At 44.5% G+C, this 25,857-nt stretch overlaps 1 protein-coding gene across 1 annotated transcript; it reads right to left on the bottom strand.

Moving 5' to 3' along the window:
• Positions 1 to 346: 346 nt before the first annotated feature.
• Positions 347 to 5,802, bottom strand: LOC124686342 (F-box/kelch-repeat protein At1g51550). The gene is made up of 2 exons (XM_047220310.1): positions 5,008 to 5,802; positions 347 to 1,448 (listed from the first exon to the last, which is right to left on the bottom strand). Exons 1-2 carry the CDS (start codon positions 5,378 to 5,380, stop codon positions 478 to 480), a joined length of 1,344 nt encoding a protein of 447 aa, XP_047076266.1. The 5' UTR covers positions 5,381 to 5,802; the 3' UTR covers positions 347 to 477.
• Positions 5,803 to 25,857: the final 20,055 nt, after the last annotated feature.

The raw sequence follows: 25,857 nt of genomic DNA, 5'->3' as shown, positions 1-25,857 counted from the left end.
CAGAGGCTAGATGTAATTGGTATCTCCGCGATATTAATATATGCTCTTTATCGAAATAATTAATTCATACTAGTTTATCATCGATGACAACGTAATCTTTTTTTCACAGCATATGACAATTGACAAGCCATCAGGCTAAAAAATAACAATTGCTACCAAATGGTATTGAAAGGCACTCTTCAGAAATATACGCATCTTAGAAAGGATGACAATTTTAACACATACGCAGACAAACCCACTACATACCACTGTTCCTTTCGCAGATCAGTGACTGGCAAGCGCCCATACGCACATGACAGTGAAGAGCCATTTTTCAGCATCAATGCAATGACCAAAATCTGGCAGGTGAAATGTGAAAGCAAAGATCTTGATCATCTAAAATATCGTGAGCACGATCTTTGGATTTTATTATCTAACAGTCCTGACAAGAAAAACTACACAATGTAGCATTATTAGGATCTAAACAGCATACATATTCTACAGATGCAGCACAAGCTCCACATGATACAGCTGCCCATCAAACCTCAAGCCCAAGGATTCTGCAGGATGCGCAAGTGCATCAACCATTCCACCAAAAACGTACACACAACAACCAGAAGTATCTACACATGCTCCATGGAAGGACCGACAATGTGGAGATTGACCATCAGTCCTTAGTTTCTTCCACATACGCTTTGCCATTTTCCTGGAACCTGACTGAAACTGACGTAAAGCTGGTAAATCTAAGGTCCAGAAATCATCCATTCGCCGCCTTTGTGAGTCCTCCCCACCATATACAAGGATCTTGCCTCCCAAGACAAGTGTTGCTGAATGCCCAACCCGTGGAGAAGGCAATTCACCTAGAATACTAGACAAGTCACACTTTAGCTCCTTCCACTGTGGGAGATGATCGCCAATATCAAACAACCAGACATCATTAAGCACATCATATTCTGATCCTCTACCACCAAAAAGAACCAGGTGCGTCTCACCAATCCAAGTTAAAGTGTGGCCAGAACGAGGTGAAGGAGAAGGTCCAGTGTCCTCCATTTGGCGCCAACTGCCAGATCGAAGGCCATCCGAGAGATCAAGAAGCCATGTATCACCAAGCCGGCTTCCATGCACCCCTATGCCACCGTGAATCATAATGAACTTATCATCCAAGCAGCAGGCTGCATGGGCCCCACGAGGAGATGGTGTGATTGGGCCTACCTCCAGCAGTCTCCATGAGATCCTCATCTTACAAGGTTCTTCAGAAATGATTTGACCTATCCATGTGTCATTCAAACGCAGCCCGCGGTCATTGATCCCACCAAACATGACTAGTGCATCACCAACGAGAGTGCATGAATGACCAAAGCGACCATTTGGAGTGCCAGAGGGAAATTGCTGCCAGCAAAGTACACTGGACGATCTATTTCCAGCTCCATTTCCAAGATACGTTGCCCAAATATCATCAAGATGGCGACCTAACTAGAGAAATAGAGAACATCAGAAGGCATACAAGATGTCAAGATTGGGATAAATTAGACTAAACAAAACTAAGTAAAAAGGAATAAAGAAAAGTAAGCAGATTTGCAATATATGCGATCATTCTCATTATGTGCAAAGAGAGCAAGAGACAGAGAAAAGGTGCAAACCTCGAATATAACTTCACAAAGAAAATGGAACACCACTACAAATAGGAACCGTTGTCTGAAGAATTCCTGGCTTATTTAAGGAGCAATTTTGTAGACGTGTGCATGTGTGAACTCATCCTGGGGAGAGCTCTCACACTGTCAACAAAATGAGCAACAGAAATGTTGCTGGATTGAACTTTGACACTTCTAGTGTACCAGGTTTGATTGTCTGTCTATGTGATAGTAACTGTTACTTCTGCCCATGCTTTCTTGTCTGTATCCAATTCAATGCTGGCGTTATATCTGGTGGAAACCACCCTTACGGAAGATAATATAACCAATGGAAACTAACAACCGAAGACATCATCTACCTACCATTCTACAAAGATAAACATGCATTCGCAGAATCTAAGCATAACAATGGCTTTGGCAGAAAACGATTCGGCAGTTTTATAAATTAACACCTTTAGTAAAATGTTCTTGAATACTTGAACAGAAACATCCACAATTTTTTCACAGGGGAAAAGACAAATGATTATACTTTAGTTGCAATTTATGACAGCTTTTGTACATTTGTTAGGCAGACCTAATTTTGCTCAACACTAACTACTAGACCTACGGACAATAACCTACTACTAAATAATGAGTCAACCAACTTAAGCCAACATAATGTGATGGTTAGATTTAATCAGAAAGACCAAAGATAAATCTTGGATCCAAACAAACAGTGGAGATTAATCTTAGTAGGCATCTCCTGAAGAGGTTGCTTTTGACATCTATTTTTATCCTAAAATAAAAATTAGACCTTAAAACTTCAACTAATCATTCGGTAAAAAAAAAAAGAACTTCCACTACTCCTACTTCAAGCATGTAGGTAGAACTTGTCGTGCTCTCTCTACACGCTAGTGGTGCCTCACAAAGCCACACGAACATCATATAGTTTACCTACTTAAAATGAGACCAACAGGGACTAGCACCTGTTAATTTTGTTTATAGAAGAAGCAACCATAAGCACCTAGGGGAGTCTAGGGTTTCGAACCCTGGTGGGCTGGGCGCGCACCAGCTGCCATTACCAACTGTTCGACTCCCAGTTCTCAAAACCAGTCTATATCGGCTCCATGTGAGGTGTGCCCATGTAGCGGAGATTATACCAAGACACGAACAAGATCATGCCGAGCGGTCCACACATTTTTCGATAAAAGGAATATATTAATATCAAGAAGATACCAATTACACCCAGCCCTGCAACAACGCACCATCCTAATGGCACTATGCACACAGCCAAAAAAAGAAAAAGAAAACTAAGAAACAAAAGTCCCGCTACAGTATCTCGGGCCTAACAACAGCAATACATCCACCGCCAAGACAACACCTGAATTACAGACTCCAAAAAACGACGCCTCCAAGAAGGGAACAGTGCTCAAACACCGTCGTCGCCCGATCAAAGATCTTAGGTTTTCACCCTGAAGATAGTCCGCGCTCTCAAAACAAAACAATGCCTCCACCAAGGCCATTGCCAGGCACAACCGGTTAAGGTCAGACCATGGATTTTCACCCTGAAAGGTAGGACTCTACACTTCACCTGTGTTGTCGCCCCCACTTTCATACCGTGTGAAGCCCGGAACACCAAGCAAGTCTCTCAACAGCGCGGAGACTTAAACCTCCCTTAGCTAGTCCTCCCCTCCGGCCTTCATGAAATTCTCTTCTTCCGACTTTCATCATGGATCCATAGTCACTTGATGTCAACACAGAAAAAGAGCTTCGTGCCGCTCCCTCCAGAACCAATCGGTCGGAATAAAAGCATGGGTGCGCACGACCGAATACCTCCGATCCAAGCAAACTCCGGTGCAAAGCACTATTACATTCGCCGGCGGAGCCTTTCGAACTCAACCCACCGGCCGGATCACGAGTCCAGAGCCTCCGGTAGGTCCTCCTCTTCACGCAAGAGAGGTCCTAGGACCGCCGCCTTTATACAGGTCGGACCCCCACGTCGGCGACCATCCCGGGCTGGCCAATCCAACCCTCCACCGGCGACGCCATCGCCGGCTTCCATGCTCCTCCATCTCGCCGACGGATCGCGGTGATAGATCAAAAGATCCACCACCACCACCCGCAGGCCGACCCTCTCCGGCGTAGAAGAGAGACACCTCCTTCGTCGAACCCAAGGCTACTGCCCCGGGCGCCCTCGTGACGCGGAAAAAGCCCGAGATCGCCTCCACGCACCGACAAGAGGCGGGGGGGGGGGCAGCGCAAGAGCCGCCGCCGCCCATCACCATCCGCGCCGGCCGCCGTCGCGTGCGTCGAGGAGGGGAGAGCCCGTCTGCCGTCGCCCACGTCGGCGAGGAAAGGCCCCCGCCGCCGCCACGCCCCGTGGGTCTTTGCCCCGGCCTCGCTACCGGCGGCGGCGGCGGTTAGGGTTGGGGAGGGGTTCGGGAGAGGAGGGCGCAAGAGGGGGTCCTTATCTTATCTGCCAAGCTTTTCCAGCGGTCCACACATATCAGACTCAACAGATACATTCCAAATGGACGAACTGCCACTGGCAAGAAATATAGACCGTGCATCTCAATTTCGGGGAAGTCATACCATGAAAAAAATTGAGTGCCCCCAAAGGAACTAACCTGGTGTTGATTTTGTCTTTAGTAGCGACACTTGGGATTTATAACCATAGATAGCATTTCAGCCACTTTGCCCCTAAATTCTAGCAACTCCTGAACTTTTAAGATTTGTGCAAGTTTTCTATAGGGGGTGTATCGAAGGCTTGAAACAAGAGTCATAATCTTTACTAGGTCAAATAGTCTTGATCAGAGCTTGTAATACATTACACACAAGGCCCGTGATATGCGTTCTCGCCCCGGGTCAGTTGGGCCACTATATCCGCTGACCCTACAACAAAGGTATTGGGTCCTCTCTCCCAAACAATTAGCATGATAGGAGGACCTACCCTCACCCTTATGAGTTATGGACTCATGCTATGGCTTCTCAAGATTTCAAAATTAAACCGAATCAAATGCTAAAATGCTCCCCAGATCACTAAAAAGTTTCTGCCAGCATAATACTGGCATTAGACTAAGCTAAGCTGTGGCGAGGCTCTCCAAACAATTGTGCAAGCCTAACCTAGCAAAAGTAAAAATTGTCATTGGTCATACTACCATCGTGATCATCTTCCAATTTGTTGTCTTTTTTTGCCAATTAGTTGTATTAACCTGGCACTAACAAAGCCAACCATATCTCATACTAAATTAACTACCTCTGTCACGAATAAGACTACCAAATCAACCACAGTTCTTTCTTCATTCCTATACTATCACTGTATATCACAATGATCAAATTCCTTTTTGTGATACGAAACACACACACAAAGCAAATCCAGAACAAGAATAAGCTGATGAAATTATACGAGCGCAATTACCTCCTTCGCAGCCACCGCCGAAGACTACAAGCCATCCGGCGACGAGGTTGAGCGAGTGCGACGCCCGGGGCCGTGGCGAGAGCCCCTTCACCCGGAGGCGGCGTGCGGACAGGGCGTCTAGCCGGGCGACCTCGGCGTAGAGGCGGCGCCACGGCAATCTGCACCGCCGCTCGGCGAGCGCCACGGCAGCAGCGGCGGCGGCGCGTGCCCCCCAGTCGCGGCGGCAGAGCGCCTCCCAGAGCACGTCAGTGGAGGCCCAGTCGCGAAAGGCGCGGCAGGTGGCGGCGAAGGAGACCACGGCCTCGGCGGGGAGGAGGCGCAGGATGGACAGCACCTGGTCGTAGCCCAGATGTGCGACGGGCGCCGCCTCCATCGCTCACTGCCCCTTATCGATTCTTGGCAGTTGCCCCCCGTGACCTTCCATGGGTGCTCGCCTCCTCGGGCGCCATGGCCGTCGGTCGGTCGATTCCTAACCAGGACACCCTGGTTCTTGGGTTTCTTGGCGTCTTTGGTGCTTGGATCCTATGGCAACTGGGGCCTGATGGCTCACCTGGTAGGTGAGTTCTTGGATGCCATGGATGATTTGATTTCTCAATAGGCTAATGGAGGTTGGGTTGGTGTTCCGGCCTCCGGGGGCATGGGGGACTTTGTCTCAAACAAGCAAGCAAGCAAGCAAGAGGGGGGAGGGAGTGTGCCCGCCTTGCTCTGTGGTGGTGGTGAGGCGATCAACTGACCTGGGGAAGAAAGGGAGTGGAGCAAAACACTTGTGTTTGACTTGTTTCCCGGCTAACTTTACTTTACTTCTACAAGCGTCTGCTTTCAGAAATTTCATGCTCGTCGATTTGGATCGTATGATTTTATAGGATTGCGATCGTTCTGATATTTGTGCTATCAAAATATATTTCTATCAAATTCATACAAGGGCATCTACAATGGTAGCCAACGCATGACTTTCAATGCCTCCACAACATCCAGAGAAGTTAAAACATATAAGTTGTATAATACATTATCTATTATTGTTATCCCTTGCACTTGATAAAATTGATTAGTGTTTTATTAAAAAATATTTGCTAGGATAATAATACATATGGTACAAATGAAATTTTTTAATATTTTCTAAGAGCTTTTCCTTAGTTAAGAGAATGCAACCTTTTTTTTTAGTTCCATCTTCACGAACTAAGAAAAATCTAATGTGAGAAGAATAAAAGAAGGCCGGCATCACTTATTGGGCATGCCCTGAATTGATCGTATTGTGTCAATTATGAAGGAAGTACATATGTCCACTTGTATCTCTTATTAACACTTTTTTCAGCAGAGTTGAAGCCCACCCATTTTCACTCCATTCAACAATCGGCCTTACATCCTCAAGTTTGGTACAAGGCAAGGCCTCATGCCTTACCCCACCTTCATCGGTCCTGGCGACGGTGGTGGTGTAGTCGGGCATAGTTTTCTCCTTGGTGGCGTGTTCGAGGAGTCTCGACCCACCTCCCCGGGTGAAAACCTTGATTCGTCTTGCCGGGTTGGACAACGATAATGATGTCAACTTCGCTTCCACCCTAGAGGTGTGGTTCTTGGAGATATGACCTCCGGTCAGCGGGCCCGCCGGATGCACACATGTTGGCCCTAAGAAGTAGATCCTAGGTACATTGGTGACACAACAATAGGGTTACTTTGGGTGACATGGGTTGCGGACTCCCATGATGTGGCGCCTTGGTCGCATGAGGACAATTGATGACTATCCATATTATGGGCTTATGTTATAACAAGTGAGGGGTGCAGTGAGGTGAGGTGGAGCAGTGTTAGGACATGAGTGGGAATTAGCATGTCTAGGATCTCTACCGTTGGTGAATGTCTTGCATGCCCTTTCAGTCCTGCTAGGGCCAGTTCCTCCCATCGAGTGATCCACTGATCTATCTCCTTGGTTACGGGCGAGGTGCGAGGTCACAACTATGTAGCAAGGACGTACCAAAAAGTTGTGTGAGGCATGCGGTCCACGTTGTCGTCATCTTGCTATCTTCCACAAAGCAAGAATAACCCTATTGTATTGTTCTTTGCGTCCTTACATTCTCTTTCCCTATGATAGGGGTTGGTGGGGTTGTCACGTATTGTACACTTGTTTCGATGGCATAGGTCGTGGTGTTTTTGGGGCATATGTTCTAATTTTATTTTGCAAGTGTTGGTCATGGTCTTGCCTCTGGTGCTATGGTGTTTCACATTAGTCTTGGAATCGTAATTTTATTCTCTATCAATGCACCGATGCGGGGAATTTTTGATTTCTTAAAAAAGAAAGGCAAAGCCTCGTAAAGTTGCAATAGTTTTGATCAAAAACTCATCGTGAAGTTCCAACAAATTTTGATCATATTTATCATAAAGTTGCAACAATTTCGTTTGGACACAGATCCTATACTCTATGTGACCCATAACGATTTTGTTTTGCAACTTGAGCTTGATCCCATGATAATCTTCATCCAAGACATGTTGGTCTTGACAGGGGCCCCGCTCGCTCCTCGTCCGGCCCCACCGGCCAGTCTAGAATGACAGTGTAAGCCAATAGCTTACTCACGAGGTTGAATGTACATTTCCTTGCAATATCTTAGAAGTCGATGCTCGTTCATGCCATCTCTTCACATGAAGAAAGGAAAAAAGAACAATTGTCTTTCATTTAGGAAGGAAAGAAGCACTAAATAAAGTGAAGCATGGATAAATAAGCAAGGGTTTTTGTTGAGCTGCTACTAATTCTCAGTCGAACTAACTAACTTAGTTCTTAGAGAGATAACGTCATTGAATCTTAGGCTCAACTCAATCGTTGAAACTCACCATTAGCACGAATGACGAAACAAATATGACGACACAAATGTATTTTTCCAAGTTGCAACCTCACTTGCAACTAAAAAAAAGTTAAGCTACACTCTAACTTGCCACATCATTAGCATGAATCACCAACCAAATCTAACAGTCCATATGCATTTTTCCTTGCTGAAACCTCACTTCTAACTGAAAAAATTAAGTTGCAACCCAACTTCCAACTGAAAATCAACCTAACTTGTAAGTTAAGTGCACAAATCACGATACAAATATGATGGTGTAGGACTCGACTGCTTGCTGAGAACTAACAAAACCGTTCCTCCAATACTTAGGGCATGTACAATGATAGAGAAGGCACATCTTCTCTTATCTGCCCACGTCATCTTCATAAGACAATAAATGTAAGTGACATAACACATTATATTTTATTATCATCCAAGAAATTAAAGATAATTAATTATATTTTAGCAGGAAATTATGTTGCTAAAAAAGACACACGGTACAATAGAGAAAATAGTCTTATCATATTTACTAAGAGATCATCTCTTAGCTAATACCCCTTCTAAGATGTTGGCGTATTTTCTTTGTTCATTCACTTTAGTTTGTATCTAGTCTATTTTAGTGTATAGATTCATCCACTTTAGCTTATATCTAATTTACTTTAAAAATAGCTAAAACATCTTACATTTATGAACAGAGGAAGTAAAATGCAACCTCACTTTCTTAATTTTCTCTCCTCCACAGCTTCAAGAAAAGGCTGACCGCAACCCACTGTATAGAACCTTAGCTTTGCTAGTACTGGTAAAAATAAAAGTTAAGTGCATATCTTTCCGAATCCTCACACCGGGCAGCTCGATGATGTAACAACTCCATTCTATTGATGAAAGAATCAGCCTCCAAACTTTTTGTTTTGTCCGTCCATGTGTTTTATCCAGTGGTTTCGTCTGAATTTTCTGCAATTATTTGTTTTGGCATCCGTTCCTATGAAGATCCTGCGTTTTTCTATTAATGCGTTATTATTTCTGCAAACGGATTTTACCGTCTGCAGCAAAGATGATGTGTTTGAGAAGGCAAAGATATACGCTTGCTGAAATCTTAGCTCTGCCATTAAAATCGACTTGAATACAATATGCGCCTGATAGCTCTGATCCTGGAGGTGTTACGTGAGAACGATGCTATATTCATGTGCTAACACATGGTAACTCCATGGCTTTTCTATTTGCACCGGCAAAAATGATGGTGATTGGTGCTAATCTGGAGGAGAATAATTTGTCTCATTTGGTGGTCGCCAAGTGGAGATGGGACACAATACTTGTTTCTAGAGCGGGAGTGGGGCAGGGTTTTGATGTCTCGATGTGCCGTATGATAACGAAGCTTTCATCTCCATCCGAGGAAGGCCTCTTCTCTAGTTCTCTTTGCTCTTATCACACCAAGTCGGTCAAAAGCTCATCATCTATCCTATCCTATGTGCCTGTTTGTTTGGGCTGCAGCTGAACGAAAAGCAATTTGAGGCTGGTAAGATCCGGAAGCATTTGGAATCTGGATAGCCAGTCAAATGTAAAATTCGTTGTTTAGCAACCGCATCCAAATTGGAGACTGGATGGTCGGTCAAATGTAAAATTTCTGTTTGGCGAACTGCATCCAGGACGGCTGGTAGATTGGTCAAATGTAAAATAGAAAATAAAAACAAAAAAATTATTTTCCTTATTATTTAATAATAACAAAAATATTGTTTTCCTTATTATTTAATAATAACAAAAATATTATTTTCCTTATTATTTAATAATAACAAAAATATTATTTTCCTTATTATTTAATAATAACAAAAATATTATTTTCCTTATTATTTAATAATGACAAAAATATTATTTTCCTTATTATTTAATAATAACAAAAATATTATTTTCCTTATTATTTTCTATTTAAAAAGATTTTACTATAAAATATTAATTAACTAAGAATCTGAATTTTTTCTCAAGATGCAAAAAATATATCATTTTGGGCTAAAGGAGCGATGGGGGATAACACAAACTTTTGGGCTGCTATTGTATACCTGGTTCGTTTTGTAAGTGAGAAGCCACGGGAAGGCTGCGGAAGTACCCGGGACGTGCTTATGGACTTCAAGTGTAAATGTGAGAAGTGCTTGTAGAAGCCCATGCCTAGAAATTAGGTGTTTGGCTGGGCTTGTGCTTTTAAAGACCCAAAAGCAGTAAAAGCTCAAGCTCCAGCCCAAACAAACAGGGCCACTTCCAAGCACACTGAGCAGTTTGTTCGAGTGACTTCCTGTAGACACGAACATAAATCCCATGTCCATACGAGATAATTGTTTTACTGGGAACGTGGGCCGCACCGTTGGTATCTAGATTATTGGTTAAATTATTGTAAAAATAATGTAATATGGATTGCTGAAATACTGTAGAAGTGCTAGTGTGGAAGCACTTTATGTAAAATTTCTACAGCGACAGTGCAACACGACTCATAATTTTTTTCCACACCGTAGGTGATTCTGAAGCGATGAAGAAAGATGATAACAAGGATAAAAATGAGACCAGAGTTCGATCCCTATTAAGTGAAATTGTCATGCCAAGTTCCGCTTCTACTATATCAATAGTTTTCTGGTTCCTCCTAGACACTATTTTTTTTTATAACAAGGATAAAAATGACAACAAGCTTAGTGCTTAACTGAGTAACTGGACTGGCCCACACCGCCCGCGCGATGTGCGGCGCTGTAGGATTCGCCCACGGCATAGCCTCAGGCTGCAATCAGCATGGAAATGGACAATGCAAAAAAAAAAACATGAAAAGCCTACCACATCCACCCATTGATTGCGGCCTCAGCCTACTTGATGCATCGTAGTCGGTACTGAGGTCCAGCCCATCTAATGCAGGCACGCGCAGCCCGAACAATTGACACTCAAGCACGCGCACGCCTTGTATTGCAAAAGGAAACGAATTCGATTGAAAACATTCAGTTCTTTGCTAATTGCTACCAAACTCTGTTGTCAACATTTGAACTTTCCCATTCCAGGACAGATAGTTCATGTTTACTTTGCAGTAAGATTCTTCCAGAAAATGACAATATAGAACACTTGTTTCGCCCCCATTTCATATCCGCAATTCGTTCCCAGGGCAACCTATTACATACGTCCTTCATAGTACTTTTTTTTTCTTTGATTTGAAGGTGTACAGTTTTAAGCACCAAAATAAAAAAAATCTATGAAGAAAAAATCACATAAGTTTAATGACATGTTTTAAATAAAGAAATAGATGTTTTTGGTAACTAACTATATTATCATAACATCATACTTTTTAATATAAAATATGTCTATAAACTAATTGGGATTTTTATTTTGGTGCCCCTCGATGTTCCCCTCCCTCTAGTCTAAAACCCTCGCAAACGCTCGGATGGAGGGTTAGGTCGCAGGCCTTGACAGTTACATGTTGACAGGTTGTGACGTGTTGGGACGGGTCCTGCATTGAACGTTAGGTGGTGAAGGGTGGGGCCACATGGAGACACGTCGGAACGGCCATCTCTCGCTCACCCAAAGAATCTCCTCTCCCGAGCCTGGAACAACTCCCACACCGCTCCTTAGTTGCCCCATCGTCGTGCCCTCCTATCTTATGTCGTCCTCCGCCCCCGAGCCGCGGGGCCCACTCCGCCTCCGCTAGATCTACCCCTGTTGCGCCAAAGTATGCAACGCCGACAGGTGTACCACATATGCCCATCAACCGCGGGGAAGATTCGGTGGAATCGGAGGGATCTGACGCATGGATTCCATCTAGGTAAGCATTGTTTCCATTGGTGGATTCATGATGGGCAGCATTTGAGCGTGAATCGCTGGTGCTCAACTAACTGCCCTGATTTTCGATTAGGATTGATCCAGCGCGCTGGCCTTTCGGCTGGCGGATAGACTGGATAGTAGCTATATTCGTCGTTCTGGACTACATCACTATGGATTTTACTTCCCATGGTGGTCGCAACCTCCATTGCTCTCATAGATTTCAAAGCAAATTTCTGTTCTGAATACCCATGGAGATTCAGTTGATTTTGAAATATTTCAACATTATCGAGCAAAGGTTGCTCCCGCTAACTTGTGACGAGCACATGGGAACACTTTTCTATTTAAATACTGCTAACCATTTCGGTCAAATTCGTATCCATGACAACCTAAAGTTGTGGACAAGGGAAAGAGGGTTAAAGCATCATCTGTGGCCGGGCATCATAAGGTGGTCAGGAATCATGTGTCTCTGCTATCTCTACTAATAGTGTGCGCCCCTGTGCTCCTTGTAGATCCACAACAGTACCATCTGTACCAGCGTGAGTGTAAGCCAGATCTCTCATGCGGCCGATGTGGAGGACGATGCAGAGACTGATGATGCATCACCTCTAAATGATGAGGATGAGTTGATGTTTTCTGAATCGGTAGATAGATTCAGTAAACATGCACTAGATGATCAATACACCGAGGAAATTACCCAAGGTGCCAGATTTGATGACACCGAGGATGAAGAGAACAAGGAGAACAATGACAACCTTGTTTTAGCCGAATACGATGGTGATGACTTGCCAACAATTGAGTGAAACGGAGACGATCCTGAGCTTTCAGAAGGCACCGTATTTGAAACAATGCGGGACTATCGTAATGCACTTACTACATATTGCATTCTCACCATGAATGATTATGATGTTATTAAGAGTGGGCCAAAAAGGTTCAAAGTTAAGTGCCCATACAAGAGGTGTAGGTGGAGGATGCATGCATCCACTATGCTCAGGAGCATATTGGTTCAGGTATTACAACTAGTTGTGTATTTTAGATCATTGTGTCAAGTTTGTTAACTGTACGCGACATTTTTATTATGTTTCAGATACAAAATAACCCACATGGCCATACTTTTCTACCTCAAGCGGGACAAACATGGACAAATCAAAGCTAACAAAGACTAGGTGGTTGGCAAATGCAATCATGGATTGGCTGAGAGAAACACCATCACTTGGTGCAAGATCACTCATAACATATGTGATTGGGAAGTTTGATATTGAAATACCTTACATGAGGATGTTCTGTGCAAAGGAAATGGCTCCTGACAGGATCAATGATCCATGGAATGAAAGCTTTCATTTTTACACCTTCAGAGCTGAAGTGGAGATGGCTAGTCCAGGCAGTGTTGTAGAGATAGACAAGCATAAAATTCAGTACAAATTAAAGGGTAGAGGGAAGACAATGGAGAAGGAATGCTTCAAAAGGCCTTTTGTTTGTTTCAAAGCTTGTTGGCAAGGATTTATGGATGGTTGCATGCCTTATTTGGCGGTGGATGCAACAAGTCTTCATGGGAGATTTAAAGGACATATAATAGTTGCTACTACAGTTGATGGTCGAAATTGTATGTTCCCTGTTGCTTATGGAGTTTTGGAGATTGAGTCAGAGGAAAGTTGGACTTGGTTTCTGCAGAATTTTGCGCAACCTTATAAGTTGTCCACCAGGACTTACTATCCACACACACACTTGCAAAGGATTGGAGAGTGCAGTAGATGTAGTATTCCCTGGAGTGGAGCATAGGGAATGTATGCGACACTCAGTACATAATTTAACATAGAAATTTAAGGGTAAAGTTTTTACTAATAAACTATGGCCAGCTTCATACACATGCAACTTGAGGAAGCATCAATATCATTAATCTGGAAGTCTTGTATACACAAAAACGTGGGGTGAAGGAGTACTTGAATGAACATCATGGAAGGGTGATGTGGGCATTACCCTTCGGGTAACCAAAGTTATGCTACCTCCTATGGCCCAACCAGGGGCCCATGAAGATCATCCACCGATCAAGGTGGGCTGATACGTCAGTTCCAAAGAAGGATTCTTGATGAACAAGGCAAGAATACGAAGAACAAGGAAAGTTTAGACACATAACTCTTTGTAACCTAGTCGATCCCGAACAGAACTCTCGAGATCTGGCCTGCAATATAAGGGCCAGGAGAGGGTCTGCCGAGGGACACACAATCACCCCAGCCAGATTCACCACAAGTCTAGAGCTAGGTCATTAGAAATCTTAGCCTCTCGACGAGATCTTAGTCTTAGCCTTCGGCTACCCCATTGTAACCCGATAATTTTGATAATCAAGATCAGACAAGAAGGAAGTAAGGGTTTTACCTCATCGAGGGCCCCGAACCTGGGTAAATCTCTCTCCCTATCTGTTTGGTATCCGATGTCTCGTGTCAGCCTGCAGGATTCCGTCAACCCTAAGCCCCAAAAGGTGGGCATTGCTGAGGAGCACGCTCGTCAATTGGCGCCGTCTGTGGGAAACCTTTCGGTACAAGGCATGTCATCGGCAGCTCCGGTCACATCAGCAACGTTCGTGCTGACTTCACCAACACCTTCAAGCCCAAGAAATTCAGTTCGTTGCGGCTCCTTCGAGTTCACTCCACGCGCTGAAGCATCGCGTCCGATCCCTTCGGAGCTGCGTAGCAATATGGATGCAACCTTCGGCGGTGTCCACTTCATCGTTGATTCCAGAGGGTTCCTTCGACTTCCAAAATCAGCTGCATCAAGCTTAAGGACTTCGGCTCCAGAAACCATTGTCCCACCGATAGCCTCTATGGGCTTGCCTGGGAACAGCAACAGGAGCAGCCGAAGGATTTTCGGTAGCAGAGAGGAGAAACGGAAGAGGCGAAGGGATCTTCGCTGCGAGGAAGAAGAATGAGCTGCGAGTCGCCTCCGCCAGTGTGATAAAGGGTGTTATAGCGCACAATTAAGCAAGAATCGCAGCTGTGCACCTTACTTGCCAACCGCGGAGCAGCTTGTCGCACCATGTTACTTGCACTCTTATATCGACCCAAAAGATAACATCGAGAAGGCCACGCATTTACTCAAAGATTGTCGGCTGTTCCTCGACATTCAGAAGCTGTGTGAAGAGCTAAGGTTTGATTCGGAAGCAATAGCTCGTTCGGCGGAAGGAAGAGCAACAGCTTACAATTATTCTCAGCAACAACAATATGTGCCAGACGAAGATATCTACGTACCAACCGAAGTTTACCCTGCATCTCGAGGACAAGTGAACATGATTCACAAGACTAGCTTTTCAAGAGGGATGCCAAGAAGTTTTCACGGGAGATAAAGTTTGCAGAAGTGGCTATGGCAGCGGTATCCGATTATATCGATTGGTTGGATCAAAACATCCTATTCAGCAGAGCAGATCACCCGATAGCTGTTCCAAGGCCCGGTCATGCTGCCCTAGTCCTTGAAGCATAGATCGGAGGATACAATATGAGCAAAGTGTTCATGGATGGAGGAAGTGGTCTAAACTTTTTGTTCGCAAGTACAATGAAAGCAATGAGATTATCAGTCGATATGTTAAAAGAATCTGACACTGGTTTCCATGGCATCATCCCAACTCGACCCGCTTATCCCCTTGGTAAATTTTCATTGGATGTTGTTTTCGGCACACCCAACAACTTCAGGAAGGAGAGACTCGAGTTCGAGGTGGTAGATTGGGAATCACAGTACCACGCCATCCTCGGTAGGACAGCATTCGCCAAGTTCATGGCAGTTCCTCATTACGCATATTTGAAGCTGAAGATGGCAGGCAATAATGGGACAACAATAACTGTTCACGGGAGTTTTTCTTGTTCTGATAACTGCGACAAAGATTTCCAGAAGATCGCCTCCAAGTTCGGAGTCAGAGAAGAACTTAATGCACTCGACGTAATTACCGATCATACACAGCCACCCGCCGACAATCGTAACACAAAGTCCGACGAGTTTGACGTTGCCAAGGATGCAAAGAAGCATCAAGTGCACCCCTCTGATCTGAAGAAAATGGTCAACACATCGGCAGATCTTACTACCGCATAGGAAAGCGCGCTCATCGAGTTCCTCCATGAGCGCTGGGAAATATTTGCATGGGAACCATCCGATATGCCAGGTATTCCCAGGGAACTCGCTGAGCACGCCCTCAATGTTGACCCCAATGCCAAACCTGTACAGCAGACGTTGCGTCGTTTCTCAGAACCAAAAAGAAAAGCTATTGGCAAAGAAGTTAATCGGCTCTGCAAAGCTAGTTTTATTAGAGAGCTCAAGGAAGCTGAATGGGTAGCTAATCCAGTCATGGTGCCAAAGAAAGATACGACAATTCTTCGTATGTGTATCTACTTCACAAGCCTCAACAAGCATTGCCCAAAGGATCATTTCCCGTTGCCTCGCATCGACCAAATAGTCGACTCCACAGCAGGCTGTGATCGCCTCTCCTTTCTCGATACTTATTCATGATATAATCAGATCAAGCTCAAAAAAGAAAACTAGGAGTTAACTGTGTTCATAACTCTGCATGGTGTTTACTGCTACAACGTCATGACCTTCAGATTAAAAAAATGCAGGTGCAACCTATCAGCGGTGCATGCAATCCTGTCTAAGGGAGCAGATTGGCCGAAATATTGAGGTTTGCATCGACGACATCATCGTCAAAACCAGAAACGCTGCCATGCTCATTGATGACTTGAGAGAAACTTTTGACAATCTCGACAGATACAAAATCAAGCTGAACCCGAAGAAATGCTTCTTCACGGTACTAGGAGGCCAAGTACTCGGGTACTTTATTTCAGCTAGAGGAATAGAAGCTCCTTTAAAGATTAAGGCTGTCCTTGACATGGAACCGCCCAAGAGTCTACAACATGTGCAGCAATTGGCAGGACGATTAGCAGCTCTTAGTAGGTTTATTGCAAACCTGGGAGAAAAGGCCTTGCCATTCTATTAGCTGATGAAAAAATCCGAAAAGTTTGAATGGACAGCAGAGGCACAAGATGCTTTCGACAACTTGAAGAAGGTTTTGTCAACCTCTCCAGTCCTCGTGACTCCACAGGACAAGGAGCCAATGCTACTCTATATAGCCGCAACTATTCAAGTCGTCAAACACTTTGCTTGTCTTCGAACGCGCGGAAGAAGGAAAAGTCCATGGCGTACAATGCCCCGTTTATTACCTCAGCGAAGTACTCACACCCGCAAAACAACGGCACCCTCAACACCAGAAGTTGGCATATGCCATGTGGAGGATAGCACGAAACTTACGGCATTACTTCGCGGAACATCCGATTATCATTGTCACCGAGGCTCCATTGAAGAAAATACTCACCAACCCCGATGCCACAGGCATATATTATCTCAATGGGATATAGAGTTAGCACCACATGAAATTTCTTATGTTAATCGAACAACTATCAAGTCCCAGGTCCTTCCTGATTTCTTGGTCGATTGGATTCAGTCGCAAATTCCGGCGGCACCCGACATGTCGGGTTCATGGACGATGTATTTCGACGGATCTAAGCGAAGCACAGGCGCATGAGCCGGAGTAGTGCTAATATCGCCGCAAGGAGACAAAATGAGATATGTGCTAAGGATGAATTTGTCATTACCGACGAATAATGAAGCAGAATTCGAAGCATTACTACACGATATGCGTATGGCCAAAGCATGTGGAGCTACTCGTTTGGATATTTATGGAGATTCAAATCTTGTAGTTCAACAGTCAATGAATTTATGCGACGCTATTAGCGACAATATGATTGCTTATCGCGAGATGTACTAATGAATGGAAGCTAAGTTCGAAGGCTGTGAGTTAAAACATATAGGCAGAGCTAGCAACGAGGAAGTCGATGCTTTGGCTAATATCGGCTCTTCATGCTCTTCTATTCCAGATGGAGTCTTCTATGAAATAATTACTCAAAGGTCTATTAAAATAAAAACTTTGGCACCTCCAGAAATATCGGTTACTGACCCAAGGGCTACGCTCCAGGAAGCTGCCGAAGATATTACTGATGGATCTAAACAGCAAGTTCTTCTTCTCGAGCCTTTATGGACTAAACCTTTTCTGGCATATTTGATGGAGCAGCGGTTGCCAGACGATCCAACGAAAGCTAGAAGCATCGTACGATGATCTAAAGCATTTATCATAGTGGATGGTGACCTTTATAAACGAATTATCTCTGGCATCTTCCAATGGTGCATCGCCATCAACGATGGAAAGGCTCTGTTGTGAGAAATACACGAAGCTTTCAGAGCTGGGTTTTATTGGCCAACAGCAGCAGCCGATGCAAGAGACTTAGTTCGGAAGTGCGACCCTTGCCAACGTTTTGCACCAAAACCACATGCATCCGCCACAGATCTAATGACAATACCTTTGGCCTGGCCCTTTGCGCAATGGGGACTTGACCAAGTTGGTCCACTGCCGAAGTCATCGCCTGGTGGTCACACTCACCTATTGGTGGCAGTTGATAAATTCACCAAATGGATTGAGGCCACACCAGTCACCAATCAGACAACCAAAACCGCTGCCAAATTCTTCAAAGGAATAACTTATCATTTTGGTGTGCCTCATAGCATCACTACAGACAACGGAACCAACTTGATTCTAAGGAATTCCATCAATTCTGGAACAACAATGGCATCAAGCTCAAATTTGCTTCGGTTGCACATCCTCAGACCAATGGGCAAGTGGAAAGGATCAATGGCCTAATATGTGATGGCATTAAAAATCGCCTCACAGGTGCAGCTGGAGCTTGGGTCGAAGAATTACCATCAGTACTTTGGAGTTGGCGGACTACACCAAATAGGTCAACACAATATACTCCCTTCTTCCTTTTCTATGGAGCCGAAGCTGTTCTACCTGCCGACGTTCGCTTTGAAGCACCTCGAGTGGCCGCATATAAAGAGATAACCTCTGTTCAAGCACTGCAAGATGCTGTAGATCTTCTTGATGAGGCTCGAGACATCGACTTAGCAAGAACAACAATATGTCAGTGAGCGATACGGAATTACCACAGTCAAAGAGTTCGCACTCGAAGTTTCAGCGTTGGTGACCTAGTACTACGGTTGAAGCAAGAAAGAACCCTGAAACTTGAATCTCCATGGGAAGGACCATTTATCATCACTGAAGTTATCCCATGAGGAGCTTACCGCCTCAAGAATCCTACTTAGAGAAAAGATGTTGGGAACCCATGGACCATCGCACACTTGCGACGATTTTATGCGTAGGACTCAACCTTTTTCTTTTTTGCATTAAGGCTTCTTAGCCAGTTACGTATTATGAATGAAACTTCTGGTTCAGCTTATATGATTATCTCCTCACCCGAACAAATGTTCAGGATCTTTTTTATCGACTACTACTCCCATCGGGAGCTCCGGTTAACAACCCGTCATAGCTTACCCGGCAATACTCAGGGGCTGCAAGAATTATTACAATGTAGGCATTGACTACTACTCCCATCGGGAGCTTTGGTTATCGACGTAGCATGGTTTTTACGGCAATACTCAAAAACCGAAAGTTCTTATCAAAAATAAATTACATCAAAGCCTCAAGTAAACATGCGAGTGCTACAGTTGGTGGAAATAATACAACATATAAAAGGCTCATACCGGTGCACCGTGTTACGAAGCCGAATAAAAAGCGCATAATTCCCTCGTTTACTCGAAGGGTGTCGCTCTTACAAACGGACATGCGACTCTGCAAAAATTGCGATTACTACATGGTCGTCGAGTGAGCAAACTGACCTGATCACTCAGTTGCCTTCGACAAAATAGAAAAATATTTCGGCTGGACTTACGGTCCATCGATTCACAATGATGTTAAAAAAGAACATCAAATGCACACAATGTTACTCCTTGCAACGCAAGGTCATCTTAAAAAGGAGTGATTCCTTACAAAACCACACTATGTGCAAGGATAGTTAAAGAATTTATATCATGACGAGGTCCCCTGATCTTCTTGATTCTTCAAATCCCTTTCGGTACCTGCCTCCATCCTAGAAATAATAATGTGAGCAGGATGCCTAGCTATGTGATAGTATTGATCTAGTCTCACATTAGCATTGGCTATGGATTCTAAATCCATGGTCGGATGACATGCTAAAACAGAAGCAAGTGCAAGATTGGCTCCAGCAAGAAGTTCTTTGCACACCAAAGATCGAATTCTGACTGGAGTCTTGAATCGATTGAACAAAGCTGACAGAGTCTCGGGTGCTGGATCCAAAGGAAAGATGGTTTTTCATACCATGGTTAAATGAGCATGGTACTTATCAAAGTAATAATGACCTTTCTCAGCTTGATACTTGAACTTCACCACGATTATAGCCTTTGATCTATTCGACCACAATTAACACTTCGGGTGAGAGATGTCGATCATCATGCAATCTTCTCATGGATCGATCTGCTTATTTTCTTCTGATTCATCGGAAGCAACAACTTTTCAAGACAATGATCAAGTCAGCAGAAGATCATTTACAGAAGTATCAATAAAACAAAAAAGAGGTGGTTGCCTGCTTACAGCTTAGGCTCTCGATAGCCACACGAAGGCGATCTAAAGCATGTTGTTCGACTGCAGCGGCAATTTCGCTCTTCTTCTTCACCAATGATGCCATAGTATGAAGACCAACTGTATCTTTATTCAGTAGGGGAATTTGATCGCGCAGACGATGCACAAGTTCCGATTCATCAATAGTAGAAGAATGCAAATAACTCTTGACCCGGGAAGAAGTCGAAGGAGTCTGCAACAAAATATTTAAATATGTATCCTTAGAAAATCATCAAAAGGAAAGATATTGAATGCGGAAAAACTCCCATCGGGAGCCAGCGAAGCATTTCATTCAAAAGGTTATGATGAAAGTTAAGAGCCGACAACATAGTCATCTTAATTCATTACAGAGCTAGGGTCGAATATATGCAGGATACAACTAAAAAAGTTAGTAGGCCCAGATTGATCAAGTCTGTGCCGATGAACTTGTTGCAGCTTCGGATGCAGCTTTCTTCTTGTCTTCATCAACTAATTTAAGGAGCCGATCGGCACACGACAATGAGGGTTGCTTGAAAGGCTCAAGGTCGATAAGACAACTATTGGCATCCACTGGTAGCGCTTTGGATAGTTTCTCCAGGTCAGAACCAAGTCCATGCCCCATCAAAAGTTGAAAAGTGAGGACTACTTCGTAAACACGAGAATGTCGCTTCAATACCTCAATGGCGTCAGAGGAGTCAACGAAGAAAGTATCCGCAATTTCTCCAAGAGTCTTGTTTTGGTCCAGCTTTGGGAACATCATCGAGAATAACCTCAACAAAGCTCCTTTGGTCTTCTTCAAGAGATCTTGGATCTGTTTGCTGTATTCAGTTGCAAATAAAAGGGCATCCGACATCGAGTCCACTCGAAGTTTGTTTGTTCGGTCGACATGCATGTCGGCAGTATCTGGAATATCATGGAGAAACAATTCATTACAACAATAGAGTATTCTGAAGAAAAGAAGAAACATACAAGCATGAAGAAATCTTACTTAGCAAATTCTCAATGGACTCGCGGAGAGCGCCTTCCTTCTCGTCAGCTTCAACGAAAGCCTTGTGCCTTGCCTCCTGCTCCTCCTTCATCTTCTTCTTCAACTTCTTCAGTTCGTTCTTTAGGCATGTGTTTTTGCTTTGTGCCTCGGCTGCTAGCCTGTTAGCCTCTAGCACTTGATCAGCCGAAGTTTTAACAGCCTTGCGTAGTTGGACGTTTTCTGCTTCTAGTCGAACGAACTAATCAGCAAAATCTACCACAGCATCAACTGCGGCATAAATTGGTTGCAGCAAGGGAATCAAAGGACTACGTCAGGTTATGCAACAGGCATATCTTAACCTATACTTGGCTTTTTTCATAGGTCCAATCATTGGATCGGGGGCTGATGGATACTACGCTGGATATTGTTTACTAAAAAAATAAATTCTTACATGATCACTCGAAGATGGAGGAACGGAGGCGCTTGCTGAAGGATTAACAATCGAAACTTTTACCTTGGCCACATCTTTTCTTGGCGGAGGAGTGGCGACATGACCACTTCCAGCAGTCGAAGGCATCGATTCCTTTGCAGACTCTGCCTTATCAGATATTATTTTTGCTCTCTTTGAAAGAGGAACGTTGTCATCGTCCTTGGAACTGGACAAAGTAGAAATGAATTTTAGTAAGCTGAAATTCGCTAAGTGGAAGTAAAAAGAAACAAAAGGAGAAAAGCAAACTTACGAAATTGACTCCAAGTCATCCTCTTCTGCGAGTCTTAATGGTCTTTTTGTGACCTGAGGAACCGAAGGCTCTCGAGAAGGTGCAGGAGAAGGGATTGCATCAGCATCATCGTCATCTCGTTTGCTAGGACTTGACTCCGCTGTCGCCGTTAGGTCTTCATTAATCTTCCTGCGACGCATGGACTTGATAAGTGCGTCATCTTCAGGGCCTTCATCACCCAAAGCATCGCTATCCTCAAGAACATTCTGTTCATCCTCAGTTTCTTCGGAAGCGTCGTCATCTTCCGGAGCTGCTCCACTTTCGGGGGTCGGTGGATAGCATTGAGCGATGGTAGAAGCCTGTCGAAAGAAAAATAACAAATCTTAGGTTCAGAAGCAATAATGACATCGGATGCAGAGACAAAAAACAATAATTACCTCGGAAGGAAGGTGTTTAAAGTCAAAAGGAGGGCGAGCCGAAGTCATAGCTATGTTATCCTTCTGACTGAAGCAAGTTAGACGCCGCACCTCATCCCGAAGATCTTCTTCGGAAAAATCATTCGGGATAACCCTCGATTTGTCCTTTGCACCAGTGTACAACGAGAGTTGACGATCTCTTGACATTACTGGTTGCACCCAACGCTTCAGGAACAATGTGACCACTTCAGTGCCGCACATCGTCTAACCTCCTACACTCTTTAGATCTAAGATATTTTCGTACAATTGGCCGGCTACCTCGCTATCCTCAGCAGTTAAGGTGTTTTGCCAACACTTCTTCGGTAGAGCAACAAGAACATCTTCAAATGGTGGCAAATGAGAGTGACGGCCTGATGCTGGGATGTCCTGAAGATAGAACCACTTCTGCCGCCAGCCTTGGACAGACTCCCTCATCGGGAAGTTGAAGTAATTAACTTCCTTCCTGATGACGAAGCCGATGCCACCGACCACGTGAGGGCACTCATTACCACTGTGGCGTTTAACATAAAAAATCTTCCTCCACAGACCCCAGTGGGGGTCGATGCCGAGCGCATACCGATGATAAAGATAGAGAGATGGAGAATAGAATTTGTAGTCAGCTGCCAGAGCTGAATTCCGTAGAAAAATAGGAGAGAGCGAAGAAATTCGTGGGCTGGAAGAGAAAGCCCACGCTGCAGAAAGGCAACGGACTTGATGGTAAAATCTTTGGAGGATTTGGGCGAGAAGAGAAACCTGGATGAGCGAAGTCTGATTCGGCAGAAGAAATGAGCCCTAGCGACCTCATCTTGTTCTCCTCATGCTTGGAGATGGTGGATGCTATCCAGTCGAGGCTGGCTTTGGGTGCGCTTGCTGTAGCACTGGAGCTGAAAGTACCCTTCTTCCTGCCCATGGTTGCTGGAGAGCTCGTGGAGGCAGAGGCAATGGTGAGAAGGAGGCAAAGGAAGAAGATGAGCAGTATGGGAGGCGTAAAAAGTGAAAACGTAAGAGTTCTTGTATTTATAACAAGCATTGACTGAGGATCGTGGCTGTTATTTCTGCATCGTGGGAAGATGGACAAAGATCCAGTCATACACGTGTAAAGAAGAGAGAGAAACCGGCAGCCCATTACTCCCACTACGTGCGGAAATCTAGGAGGCGCCTCAGTCAACATGCAAGGACTAATCGTTTCCTAACTGACCACGCAGAAGTAGGGTGGGCCCGTCAGGTCACGTCCTGTGAATCGAACCGCCGCAGTGGCCATGTCACTAGTGATGTCATCAAAAGTATCGGCTCCTCATGAAGCATCCGAAGAAATCTATAACATCCGGTTGCTCGACTTGAGTCTACGCACGGTTGCAAGCATCCGTCCCTAGACTTGGGGGCTACTCCCATCGGGAGCGCTGGACGCGCACCCGATAAAAAATATGGACTCGAAGATTTTAAAAGATTCAGGATCATGCCAAGGACTTGATTCTGAGTAGAGTAACGTTTTTTTTTCCATCGGCAGTTAACCAACATCGATTTATTGAGTAAAACTGGGCACGTTACTCAAATCCCTTACGTACTATCAATTGGCATGACTTTACTCGAAGTTATGGAGGACCCGATATAAAAAAGATATCGGATGATTATGACAACTTGCGAAAAATATTGACAACCAAAACATTGGAGTAGTACAACTTGAGTCTACACACGGTTGCAAGCATCCGTGCCTAGACCCGGGGGCTACTCCCATCGGGAGTGCTGGGCGCGCACCCGATAAATATGAGATTTTGGTTTATCAAGACCTTCTGGTAATTATGAAGTTCTACAGAAGACAATTTTAGTCCCTGCCCGAAGCTTTTCTTCGGCCAGTCACTCGGGGGCTACTGATGTGGGCATTACCCTTCGGGTAACCAAAGTTATGCTACCTCCTACGGCCCAACCAAGGGCCCATGAAGATCATCCATCAATCAAGGTGGGCCGATACGTCGGTTCCAAAGAAGGATTCTTGATGAACAAGGCAAGAAGACGAAGAACAAGGAAAGTTTAGACATAGAACTCTTTGTAACCTAGTCGATCCCAGACAGAACTCTCGAGACCGAGGGACACACAATCACCACAGCCAGATTGACCGCAAGTCTAGAGCTAGGCCATTAGAAATCTTAGCCTCTCGACGAGATCTTAGTTTTAGCCTTTGGCTACCCCATTGTAACCCGATAATTTTGATAATCAAGATTAGACAAGCAGGAAGTAAGGGTTTTACCTCATCGAGGGCCCCGAACCTAGGTAAATCTCTCTCCCTGTCTGTTTGGTATCCGATGTCTCGTGTCAGCCTGCAGGATTCCATCAACCCTATGCCCCAAAAGGTGGGCATTGCCGAGGAGCACCCTCGTCAAAGGGTGTGGTCAAGAATCCAATTAAATGAAATTTGCAAGGTAGACTATGTAACAAGTAACCTTGAAAGAGTTTCAATTCAAGGTCCAGTCATTGAAAGGGCTTATGTTGTGGAAAATATTTGATAAGATTAGGCAGATAACCATGATAAAGATCGATTTGCATCAAAGAATTGCACCAACAAGATATGTTGGCCATCTCATGTTCCCATATTTGATTAAGGCTTTGCATCCCAGGGCAAAACAATTGAAGATGACACTACAAGAAAAGTTGCCATGGCCGACGAAGTTGAAGTCGCGCCGTGGTTGCTGGTGCACCATGGCCGACGATTTTTGGTCTCTCCGTTGTGCATGTCAAAACGTTTTTTTTCTCGTTTTTGAGGCCACCTAGCCCGACAAAAACGGCCAAAACGTCGCGTATGGTGTCCCGGGACGTGGTGCATCTCGAATTCTCGGGTTCGCCGGCCGAGTCAACGCAAATCCGCACCGCCGAGGGATGTAGGGCCCAGATGGCAGCCTCTCTGGTATTGTTTTTTTTCTCGATCGCGCCATCTCGTTCAACGCTCTCCGATCGAGCCGTTTACGATGCAGGATCATGGGTCCCGCATGTCATCCTCTATGAACAAAAATTCTTTCTATTCTTGGATTTTTTGACCCCCTGATTTCTGGCTACTTCCTGTTTCTTTTGACCCCTTGCCGCCTTGGAAACGTTGAGACCGCTGCTGCTAATTGGGACCCGCATGTCATCCTTTATGAGCAATCAACTTTCCTTTCTTGGAGTTTTTTTTGGCACCTCAAATTTGGTCACTTGCCTTTTTCTTTCGATCCCCTGCCGCCTCTCAAACGGTGATACCGCTGCTGCTAAATGGGACCCGCATGTCATCCTCTATGTACTATAAAACTTTCTTTTCTTGGATTTTTCTTGGCACCTCATATTTGGTCACTTACCTTTTTCTTTCGATCTCCTGCCACCTCTCAAACGGTGAGACCGCTGCTGCTAAATGGGACCCGCATGTCATCCTCTATGTACTATAAAACTTTCTTTTCTAGGATTTTTTTTGGAACCTCATATTTGGTCACTTGCCTTTTTCTTTCGATCCCGTGCAGCCTCTCAAACGGTGATACCGCTCGTCGCTAAATGGGACCCGCATGTCATCCTCTATGTACAATCAAGTTTCTTTTCTTGAATTATTTTTGGCTCCTGATATTTG

The sequence above is a fragment of the Lolium rigidum genome, chromosome 1 (assembly GCF_022539505.1).
Source record: "Lolium rigidum isolate FL_2022 chromosome 1, APGP_CSIRO_Lrig_0.1, whole genome shotgun sequence".
Lineage (NCBI taxonomy): Eukaryota > Viridiplantae > Streptophyta > Magnoliopsida > Poales > Poaceae > Lolium > Lolium rigidum.
Note: the sequence above shows the minus strand (reverse complement) of the source record. Positions and strands in the feature narration are given on the sequence as shown.

Coding starts and splice junctions, on each gene's coding strand:
- LOC124686342 (XM_047220310.1), bottom strand. CDS start 5,380: ATGGAGGCGGCGCCCGTCGCACATCTGGGCTACGACCAGGTGCTGTCC. Junction 1,449..5,007: donor CGGCGGTGGCTGCGAAGGAG/GTAATTGCGCTC, acceptor TTCTCTAGTTAG/GTCGCCATCTTGATGATATT.